We start from the raw sequence: 12,093 nt of genomic DNA, 5'->3' as shown, positions 1-12,093 counted from the left end.
ACTGGAAGTCGGTGTTAAACAACTGAATGATTAGACAAGATAGCTCATTTCCCTGCTCTTTTGTTCAGAATAAAATGCCACATTTACATTATCAGACTCAACAGGATTTTCTGACAGAGGGAGAAAAAACCCTAGTGAACACTGTCCATAGCAAGCACATGAAGCCTGTCATTTACCAATCATCCTTCAAAAAGCAATAGCCATGAATGTAACTTAATTACGACCCAATGATCCTTGACGAAAAATCATCTTATCACTGTCCTGTCCCCATAGGGCAAATGAGACACTTTTGTCCTTTGGCACTGATGATGCTAAATTCCTAATTGCAATAATGGAGTAAGAGAGCCAAACATCCCTAATTTCATTGCAACACATAAGGAGTTTTAATACAATATTTGAAATAAAGCTGCTAAAAAAATCGGGAAAAAACCTCTCCCCAGTAGAGACATGTGTCCCCCACTAAAAATACCACTTCATTTACAAAGATGCCTGTTTTTACAAGTGCATATAAAAGTCAAATAACTTGTAAGTGCTGCAGAGCGATCTCAAAAAGAAATCACAGGTGATTTTAACTCCCTGAAAACAACGGAAGCAAAATTGTCAAGGCACTGCATTCATGCTCTGTCTACTACATAAGAAACTAATCAAAATGGGTTTATATGAGATTAATAACAAATGAACACTCAATGGCCTACTGGACAATGCTGTATTAAAATACACTCACTATTTTTAAAGAAAAACAATCCAACTACAGCCTTTTTATCATTAAAGATACAGGTATTAACAGCCTGTGTTCCCTAACTTAAAACTACAAAATAATCTACTCATATGGTCTGTAACATAATGCTTTCATAGTTTACCTGCAAATTTTCTTCCCTCTGCTTAAGAGCACTTCTTATAACAAGAATTAGGAAATTTCAAACGTGAAGATTTTTTATTTTTTGTTTCTTTTCTCAAAGGTGAGTTTGTAGAGAACTTAAGCCAAACCCACAATACTTAAAAATCTTAATTTTTACATGATGTAGGTATCAGAAGTTTTTCTAATTATCAGCAGGTGGAAAAATCAGTTCAAAAGTAAGACATATTTTAAGACAAAGTACAAGTTCTTTATATACCTGCAAATATTCTCACACAATCCAAGGAAGGTTTATGACATTATATGATAGACCAAGACCATATGGATTGTCTCAATTTTTAATGTGATCTTCCCATCTTAAGAAACTGTTCAAGGTCATAAATAAAAATCAGAAAATTTAATGCAGGGGGATAGTCCCATTATTCAGTGTCAGAAAAACTGTAAAGTAAGCATAGGTTCTTTCTCTAGTTACTTCAGTTAAATACTTCACAGAATATTAAAGGCAAAATGTCCATTCTACTAGAATGCTGGCTTTTGTAAAGTTATGCTGTCCACCACCAACATTTTTTTTCTTTTCCATGCTCTGTTAAAAACTTTTAACTTGCACTAGGACTTAATAAGAACTTAAGAATATTCAGGATTGGAAGAAAATGGTGGATGAAAACATTTTATACCTGTAATTGTTGAAGTCTTCAAAAGCAAATCACAGATTCCTTTACAAGCAATTAAAAAGTTTGAAATAAATTAAGAAAACAAAACACCAGTATAATCACTACTGTGGAACATTTTAAAATACCCCAGAGTTTATTTCAGAGCCATGCTGATGACCTGCAGCTAAATGACAACATTTCAGCATGATACCTGAGCTGCAGGATGGCAAACAATAAGCACTACTACTGAAAGAAATGACTAACACTTATTTCAGTCACTCGTAACTTTCAAAATACTCTTAGCATATCTAAGAAATACAAACAAACCTCAAACCACAACACCTCCCCCTTGCCAAAAACCAAACACCCCAGTAAAAATGCAGTTATTCCTCCTAAGCAAATATGCAGGAAAAACCTTCCAAATTCTGTCTACCATCAGAGAAGATGTAGTCTCTCCATTAGCATACTTTCCTTTTTGTTTCTATATATGAATTATATTGGCACCCCTACAGTTAAGGACCAATGACTTCAAGCCATACAATTCCAAAGTCTGGAACTACTTTCTCCTTCGTGAATCTAGTCTCATCAGAAGTTCCTTCATTAATAAAAAAACCTCTAACTTTTTATAAAGTTTTCCCAAAAACTTGTAATTCAAAAAAACCCAGTGGAATCAAAATAAAATAACAGTCATTACTGTCCCCCTCTTCATCTGCACATGATCACACCTTTATCTACAGCATCATACACTACATCTGAAGTGAAAAGAGCTGAAGTAGCACCAGGTACAACTTGCATGTCAATGTGCATAAAGCAATTATGCAAAATGCAGCTGCTCTTATGCACACTGCAAAGCATATCAGATATTTTTCCGACACATTAGTTACATATGATTGCAGTTAAATTGCTTTCATAAACATCTGCCTGGCTTGTGATGCAACCAAGACAGAGTCACTGACTGAGAGGATGTACACTATATTCTTAACTGCTGACCACTTATTAAAACACTGTTTTTAAAAGAGAATGTGCACACATCTACCAAGAGTTAGCGCTTGCTCAAGAATTTCCAATACAGAAATGTTATACAGACCTTGCATACCCAGAATACCTACAAGAACTAAAAGCCCCTATTGGCTGACTTATATGATCATTTGAAAAATCATTTATTTCATAGATATTATATTTATGCCAATAACATTTTTTTACATGAACCAAATCTTAAGAAATCGATTCATAAACTCTAGCTACAAGTGTTGAAAATCCAGGAACTACAGAAGTGACACACAAAAGAATAATAAAAGGACTGTGCATATGGTAAAGGAAAAGCAACTCTTGCCTTAATTTTAAAAGGAAATTACTACAAAATTCATATGCATGTTAATTCAAATATCCTACATGTCATAATGAAAACTTATGCAAAGGAACAATTCACATGGAATTAAAGATACTTCCCAACAGAATGCCTGTACAAAATTCCTTCTCTCTAATAAATGGTACAAGTATATATTGGCAAAATCCCTCAAACATAACAGACGAGACAGTATTTGCTTTGAATTTTAAATTCAGAAACACAGCAGCCTCCTGGCAATGATATCAAATTATTTGAATTACATGAATTAAAAATACTTCAGTATTCAACAACCGTCCTGCAACTCACCTGAGATATACTGGAAGGCACAGCAAAATAATGCTGTTTTGATGTGGTTCCACTTAACCACAAGAGCTGACACTGCACCTATCATGCTCTCAATAGCTATCTTGTCAAACAGACTTTAGAACAAACTAATTCATAAGCATATTCCAACATATAGCCACTTCATCTCTGATGTGCCCGTAAAACACAGCTGCTGTTCCCAGAGATCGTGACATGATGTCTAGCTGATGAAAAGAGACTTAGCTAAATGAAGAAAACATATTTGTTCATTACTGCTCTAAGATCACTTCAGTAATTGCACGTGCGTGAGCACTTCCAGACACGTATGCGCAGCTGTGAATTGCGTACACAGGTCACAGAACACATATAAATATCATAACTTGGTTCATCTGAAGCCCAAGCATAGCTTACTTTTCAAGGTGAACTGTAATCAGAGGGGCATGAAGGGCAGCAGTTCGCACCAAGCCCAGGTTTGCAATGGTGTCATGTAATCGATTCACTGTTTCAACTTCACCTCGCGTGGCAGCGGCATTAAGAATGCGGAGAAAAGATGCAACTGTTCTGCCTGAGATAGGAACATCCTTCTCTTTCATCTCCGTTAGAATGTTAATAGCATCTACAATGAAACAACACAAAAGACCCTTAGGTAATTTCATGTAGGGAAAACAAACTGCTATTAAAACAGCATTTCAAACCCAGCAGGAATGTAAATTCTGGTGTATAATGCCGATTTCAAGTTAATTACTACTTGCATTTCTAAACGAGACTACAATTATAAATCCACAATAGCATGGTTTTATCATTTTCCTGCAACTTTGACTACAAATTATAGATAGGAACTGTGTGCCCACTCTGCACCACATAACCCTGTACAGCCTGCCCTATAGCTGCAAGATTCTACTAAATGGATGCTTTTATCGTTCAATGCTAACATCTGCTAAATCACTCCATTGTTTCTTCAGCAGATGGCTTGTCACGAGGCCAGATAATAAAGATATGTTTACACTGTATATACAGCCAGACTAATGGTCTGATACCGATAGGGCCTGTTTGCTGTGTCGATACTAATTAGCCAAGGAGAGCCAATGAAAGCTTTCTAACAGACTGCATGTTAAAACATTAGGTTCATTAAGCTTCATTAGTAAGGCGGAAACAAACATTTTTGTATATGGAATAAGTGCATTTTTATAATGTTCTTAATTACTGCATAGACAGAATGTTTTGACCACTTTACATTTGGCTACATTTCGGAATTATTTTATTTTCTGAGGAACATTTATAGTCTTAAAAGCAAGCTCATATTTTCAAACTGCTTAATGCAGAGGTGGACATGATCTGATTTATTATGATTTGGACAACATCAGCTTTGTTTATTATTTTTCTAACAGTAAGCTTAATAAAAGGTCAATACAAATTCCAAAGGAAGACCTTACATGAAAAAAACTGTATTAGCTTTTTTGTTTTGTTTCACAGTGCTTTAAATAAAACCATTACATTTTGTGTCTAGGCTTAGACCGTGTTTTATAGTGTTACTTTAGTTGTTACTCTACAAAATCACAGAACTCAATACTCAGAATTGTCTTCTAAAGCCAATGACAGTCTAGAGTTATTTTTAAAGATCAACCAAACCATGTAAGCCACAGAATTATATCAGACTAAATTACAAAAATCAAAGAGCTAACAGCTTAATGCAAACATCTAGAAATATGAAATACGCAGTTTGTAAAACACTTATTAAAAAGCCAAAATTTCCAGGCAGTTTACAGATTGAATATAAAATCCAACAGCAAACAAAAAAGAATAGCAACAGAAAAATATATACTTTATGAAAATTTAATTTTTTTTTTGCAGTACTTGGCTCTTATGAGAGGGTTATGTTTATAGGTTTTATGTTCAGCCTTCAGACCTTCTTAAGCAAAAACAAAGCCATTAGTCTAGGCACATACGCAATTTGTGCCATAAGTCATGATCTTCAAACTCAATCCAAACAGCAATGCTAATAAAAACTAGCTGCAGAAATGCAAAAAGCACTGAGCTGTGCAAATGTAAATGACAAGCTTGCCAATCCATTAAAACTAATGGCCTGCACTGTCCAAGCATCTCTGGTTGAATTCACATGCAAATTTGTATGCAAAATGTTCAAGCACTTTTCAGGACATGATATACCATTAATATCAAGTCACATTTTTATTCTCGAGGCAAGATACCTTTATTATATAGCAGAAACACACAATGAAAGCAAATGGATTACCTTCCAGTCTACCATGCTTTTCTAAGACTTCTATCAGTGCTACGTACTTCCCACTGTCAAGAGCAACAGGTGAATTCTTAGGGAAGCTGGAAATTAAAGCATTAAGAATTTTATCAACAGAGGCTGACATTTCATAGCTTCTGCTTAAATATTTATTTTTAAAAGTGCATAACCCAGCCACAGCATTAAGAGCTAAAAATGATAGTGAGTCTTAAAGGAAAAATCTGATAGAATTGAAAAGATGCATCATTAGAACATGATTTAAAAATATGATCCATGCACTTTCCCACCCTCAAAAGCCAATAGTTATGTTTCTGAGAAAGGCAGTAAATTAAATCATCTGACTCTAAAATAGGGTATTTTTCAAAAGTCAGGGAAGAAAACAGTGCAGATGACTGGAACAGGGCTATATTCTTTTCGACAGAGAGATTGAAACTATTTGCCTAAGTTCATAGCCACTATTTTAAAGTTTCTTCTATGCATTGTTTCTTTTCTCTGGAAGTACTAAAAGTTAATTGCTTCACCACTATTTCTTTGTATAACAATCCAAAGAGACACTTTTTGCAATATGAGGCTACACTTGAGGCAGATCAATAAAAATGTGTTACTGCAGTGAAGCTCCAGCAGAAGACTGAATTTCACTTCCTGCAAACTCACACTGGGGACTATGCGAGAGCAGAACTGCAGTCAAAGCCAATCCACAACCCTTATTTGTAGAGTGGCAAAATTCTTTATATTCACAGCTCAATCATTTCACATAATTTCTAACACTAGCAAGGTGTAATGAGCACCTGGCTGCCAACCTACTGTAAAACCTAACTAAGTACTTTGTGGGTGTATGTGAGAGAAAGACCCTGAAAGTCACATTTAACTTGTTTTCAATTCACTACAGCACAAGACCAAAAGGAGCCCTTTGAGGGAAAAAAGAAAGGGACAAATAAAAGGATCATCTGTAAGAATTTGCTCTGGGCTAAGTCATGCATGGCATGTTTTAGCTGGGAGCTAACTTTTACTGCCAAGTTTCAAAGAACTGAATATAAAAATTTAAAGTAGAATGCTTGTTGACAGTCTTAAAGTAACACCACTCAAACACCTCTATTCTAAAAACAATATACGTGTTCCACACTCTAAACACATTCTAGGTGCTTTGTAACACACAATACAGGTGCCCAACACACAATACAGGTGCCCATTTTTAACTGTAAATTAAGCCAAAATTCAATTTAGACACCATGCCTGTTTAAAATAAAAATAAAACATCTTATGTAGCAATCTGCCTTTTTCAAAATAAAAATAAAATGAAATTACTGACCACAAGAAGTAGCTGCTTCTAATGTTCAATTATACAAAGCAAATTTTTTGTTTCCAAAAACCACACCCATGACTGTTTTAAATGCACATACATTGTTGGGGAAAACTAATTAAAAATGGATGAGGGGGTTAATACTCAACCTACTTAATTCAACAAGGTCTGTGTATCAGCATAAATCTCTGTGACATGTTTCAGTGCCGGTGTACTTACACTTTTTCTTTCAGGTTCATTGCCTCTTCTACATTATCATGTCGACAGCACAAATTTATTAAGGCTGCATAGCCACCGACAACCATGTCCGGTTCGTATTTGGCTTTCACTTCAAGGGCTTTTTGCATATTCTAAAAAAGGAACAAAGCAAAGATGTGAACGAGAGGAAAAGTCAATCTGACATTATGAATCTTCTACATTCAGTGTGCAGTTATAAGACTGCTTTAGTGCTTTTAGTAGTGTAGGATCACATACGAGGACACAGTGCTGTAATGCTTTAGGAAATTTTAAGAGTGAAAGCTGTTTCGCAAACGTTATTTTTGTAGAACACCTTTTACATTAATTTGAGAATAGACTTCTAAATAAAATTTCTTGCTTTGCATTTATATTTCTTGCATTTTTTAATGTAAGAGACGTCTTTTTTTTTTCATTCCAATACTCATGAACATGATTAACCCATATTCTAAAACAGTTCTTATTTACTTGGAATTCATAACCATTTTCACCTGGTACACTGCCAAACACATAACAAAACTACTTTCTAAAGAATAAGAAACTACTTATTAATTCCATAGAAAGCTTACTTTTCTATAAATTCTTATTCATACATTTGACCACTCTGAACTTGCAACAGTGTTTGCATCTAGGCTTATTTCATATGCAAAATTGTAGAGCTACACAGCCGAGATACTCAACTCTTTCTAAATTGTGTTCGTAGCAGCAGAGAATATTGTGCTATCACCTGCACAACTGTTACTGTTCCTATAGATCCAGCTTTAAAGGCAGGATCATACTGAACAAGAAACCTAACAAAAGTGTGGTGATACCCCACAAATTACAGACACACACTAAATGAATGTAAACTACAGCTGGACGCCTGCCGAATGAAGGCAAGAGACCCTTTATCTCAGAAGAGCTTTCCTCCTGCAGGAAAATGGAATTTCAATCCCTGCATTAACAACCTAGTAATATTTGAATTGCAAATGACTAGTGCATGTATCAGTTGCTTGACAATCTAGATATAAGAGACCGGAGCCATGGCTTGAAAGGACATTTGGCATGTATGATAAACCTATCACAGCTGTTACTATCATTCACTTTGCAGATTATTGTAAACAAACTTCAGCAACCCCAAAACATGCCATTCAAGGTGTTGCTGAAATTAGTTAACCTTTTGATTTAATTGCTTTTTGCACTTATGTTTGATTTATAAGCATCAAACCATGAAACCTGAAGCACTGCACTTGTCTTTGCTTAACTGTGTCTTTCCATAACACAGTCATTTATGTCCCTTTAAAAATATAGCTATGTGTTTCCAATTATGTCTGCATTGCTTAAGATACCTCTTGTTCACAAAGAGCATGTATGAGTTGTTTCAAGACATCTGTAATAGGCTGGTTTTCAGCTTTTCGCTCTTCCAGTTTCTTCTCCAAAGCAGACACGTCAGATTTAGCACTCTAAATGGAGGTAACAGAAAGAATGTCAATTGTGAAAACACCCTTCCCTGAGCAACTTGTCGGATCACTTTAATAAAAGACAGACAAAATAATCCTTTTCTTTCATACTCGAAGAAATTTTTTTAATCATTTAAGGTGCTTTTATCAGTTTAAATAGTACATACTAATTGAAGACTTGAGTCAGAATACAGTAAAAAAAATAAAAACCCAATATTAAGTCACATATCTACAAAGGTCAACATTACTATTTCTCTCGCACTCAGTTCTTTGTGTTCAGGGAAGTAGGGAATACAAGTCTGTTTCTTTTTCCATCTCCACTTTGCTCAGATCACAAATGTAAAGACTTGACACTCGACCATTAGAAGCAGTATGGATTTATATGGTTCCTGCCACTCAAGTGGATCACTGTAATTTACAAGCACGAATTAAGCCTCACACCACTACTGTTAACTAACTAGAACTTTCAAAAAAAATATCTACCAGGCAGGGAAACTGAGGCATGAGACCTCAGCCAACTCCAAGGTCAAGTATCAGGTCTGTATGAAAATCTGGATAGCCTTTACTCCTACTCTGGAAAGTAACCTCTGAACTTCAAATAGTAGATTTAAATAACGTTAATATACTTGCATGACCTGAAAGCCAGTGATTACACTTCATCTCAACCCTATATCCAAACAGTATTATTACAGTAAGAACAAGCACAGCTATCTGTGAATTTACTTACTTCTGGAATGTTGTCCGTAGACGGGGATGGTTTATGACACAGTAACCTTACATCCTGAAATTCAGTAAGACAAAAAATATCACTGATCTCCCCCTAAGCTCAATCTCTAAGTAAGCATATCATACTCAAAAGGTTCAAGGTAATTATATAACAGCAATGGTAAAAAAAGCTGTGTTCTGCAGCATTATTACACTGACTTGAAACAGCACTTATTAAATGTATCCCTTTCACATTAGAAATGAAACCAGCTACAACAGTGAAAAATCACAGAAAGGTTAAAAGGCTTATATATAATCACTGCATGAAGATATTTATTTTGCAAAGGAGAATATATTCAGAGATTTTTTTAGATTCAAAGTAATTGCTATAGAACCACAGACCTTAATTAATTCAGGAACTTGAGAGGAGTCCAGCAGTCTGCAAATGCCGCTGTAGTGGCTGGTGGGGATAACTATATTCTGTACCAAGAGGTGGGGAAAAAAATTATATGAGTTTTGAAACAGAACCAAACTGAAATTTGTCTAACAGAAATTATCTCAGACGTAATTCAAGTCTCCAGCTCTTGCATGTCATTGAGAAGTGGTCTGGTTGTACTTAAAAGCAGCAATTTCAAACCTAATAGATACATGTCAGGCAGGACAGGCATTATGTAGCAAAAAATGAAATGGTACCATCTTCTTCAGCTGATGGAAGTATTGTCTCAAACGCTCCTCCTTGGCCTGTACCTCTGAGTCACTCATGCTGTCAATCAAGTGATAAAGAAAATAGCCAACAGCTTCTGTGGAAAAAAACAAGAGAAAGCATTCCACTAAAATTACCGAGACTGTCATGTTATCAAGATTAATTTATAAGAAATCATTTTGGTGTGAGATGTCACCCTGATGAGAGGCTCTGAAATGGCAACAATGATCACTGAGGCATAGAGATTATGTGGTTTGGGAGCACATATCTAACTGGTGAGTGAAAGGAATATTAATTATTTTCAGACCTAGTGACAGCTTTTCAGTACAGAATCTTACTTCAATCTATTTTTTTCCACTACCGTATGACAGAAGTGGTACTGCCCAAGGCCTTCCCCCCCTTTTCTGCCTGCTACCCCAAATAGTTGCCACAAATATTTTGTCATTGCTCAAAAAAAAAAACAGATTTCTAACACTTTGCATATTTATTCTGTACATTTTACCCATTATATTCCATTACCAAGCTACATTAAGTATTGTAATATTAATATAAAAGCATACAAAAATACTTTAACCATTTGAGCAAGTAACACTGAAGAAACTGCCTATTAGCCAATGAAAATTAAGATGAACAGATTTCATCAAATTATGCTAAGTTTCTTATCTATGCAGTGCAAAATATGTGGGGCTCTGTAGCTCTTCCCAGAACAGGAAGAGTACCAAGTACTGCCTTCTCAAAGGTTAGCTGTCCTCATGCGTCCTTGTCCCTCTAGCTCTGAAAGGAGGGAGAAAACCCAAACCTTTTTCAAACAAACACATCAAACAAAAAAGTATACTTATTTCAAGCTAGAAGATTTGGGATATTAAGTACCATTTTGCCTAACAAAATCAGTACCTTTACTATTAAATGTAAAAATAGGTTGAAAAATTGCTTTCTTTTTAAAGTATTTAAGCACTGATACTGTATTCCTTCTCCATTTTGATCTATAAATTTAGAAAAATACATCATTATCAGTAAGATTTGTTTATCATTCTAAAAAGAAAAAATATCTTGTGGATCTCACAGAATATGCTCTGATTATTCGAATCAGGATTTTACCCAACATGTTTTCAAATTTCACTTTCAAAAAGAAGCAATCAGTGTTTACTGTTGTAATCCCTCAAACCCATCATTACACAGAAGAAGGGATTTGTGGATAAGTTACAATCACAGAAATTGAAACTCTACCAGTTGGTCCTGGAGGCGTCAGGCAATAACGTTCATCCTTGTACAACACTTCTGTTATCTGGTGAGACAGAATAATCGTACATTGCAGCCAAAAGCAGCAAGCAAGGACAAATAGCATCTGAAATTGAATTCTCAAAATAATAAAGCATCTCTCTGTTAAAGTATTATGCTTTACCACATCATAGTCATTCCCTAAGAAACACAAAGGGGTTTTTTTGGTAAATAATAGGGTTTTCTTGAAAAAATATTGCAACAGAAATGCTTTCTGAGGTATAGCATTAAGACAGGGAACACTAGTATTCTGTTTATATATCTTCTTAGGAAGTTAGCTATCCTAAGACACTGCTTAATGTGTGTCACTCCTGAAGATGCTACAATTATCTTCCAATTTATAGAAAGGCTGAAATTGTCCTAAAAAGCTTCTTATTTTTTATATCTGAAAGAAGCAAATACAAAAAAATTATAAAGGAACAACATTTATCATGCTCTGGTAGAGTTAAGGTAACTAGTATAGCTTGTTGTAAATAAGTGCAAATTTGAATGACAGAACATGTGTTCATAAAAATTAATTACAACTATATTTAGCACTTGTTTGATCCATCATGCAAACCAAAGAAATATATAGATTTTACCTCCTCTGAAAGAAAACAAGCATTTACCCAAAAGCCCCCCACATCTTACCTACAAATACTTTAACCCAAACAACATCACTTTAAAAATCATTTGACTCTTCTTAAGGAAATAAAATAATTTTATGAATTAAATCTTCAGTTAAAAACTGAAATTGTGCTTCAAGAATTTTTGTTTTATCTACCATGATTCTAGTATGCAATCCCAAAGAAGTCAGAAAGAGATGCATTCTCACTGCCAAAAGGCTGTGTTTTAAGTAATGACAAAAGAAAAGGAATCCTCACCTTCAATTGTTGATGAGAATGGATAAACAAAGACAGAAAATACCAAATGTGTACCTCAATATCTTATCTATTACTTTTCTACCAACATCATGGACACTGTTCACAGAGAAAATACAGCATTTTTCTGCCCTCTTCCCCTCATCTTCCTATGACAAATTAA

At 34.9% G+C, this 12,093-nt stretch overlaps 1 protein-coding gene across 1 annotated transcript in view; it reads right to left on the bottom strand.

The window, feature by feature from the left end:
- The window catches only part of LRPPRC (leucine rich pentatricopeptide repeat containing), an 87,156-nt gene that overhangs the window by 42,934 nt on the left and 32,129 nt on the right, over nucleotides 1–12,093 (bottom strand). The window contains exons 16-23 of the mRNA XM_064708981.1: nucleotides 11,020–11,077; nucleotides 9,783–9,889; nucleotides 9,492–9,569; nucleotides 9,112–9,165; nucleotides 8,274–8,387; nucleotides 6,931–7,061; nucleotides 5,409–5,494; nucleotides 3,569–3,773 (exon numbers count right to left, since the gene is read on the bottom strand). Coding sequence (XP_064565051.1) covers nucleotides 3,569–3,773; nucleotides 5,409–5,494; nucleotides 6,931–7,061; nucleotides 8,274–8,387; nucleotides 9,112–9,165; nucleotides 9,492–9,569; nucleotides 9,783–9,889; nucleotides 11,020–11,077 — 833 coding nt within the window. The remainder of the gene's footprint in view (nucleotides 1–3,568; nucleotides 3,774–5,408; nucleotides 5,495–6,930; nucleotides 7,062–8,273; nucleotides 8,388–9,111; nucleotides 9,166–9,491; nucleotides 9,570–9,782; nucleotides 9,890–11,019; nucleotides 11,078–12,093) is intronic.

Source organism: Zonotrichia leucophrys, chromosome 3 (genome assembly GCF_028769735.1).
Source record: "Zonotrichia leucophrys gambelii isolate GWCS_2022_RI chromosome 3, RI_Zleu_2.0, whole genome shotgun sequence".
NCBI classification, from domain to species: Eukaryota; Metazoa; Chordata; class Aves; order Passeriformes; family Passerellidae; genus Zonotrichia; species Zonotrichia leucophrys.
The sequence above is the reverse complement of the archived record's forward strand: the minus strand, read 5'-3'. Positions and strand labels throughout refer to the sequence as shown.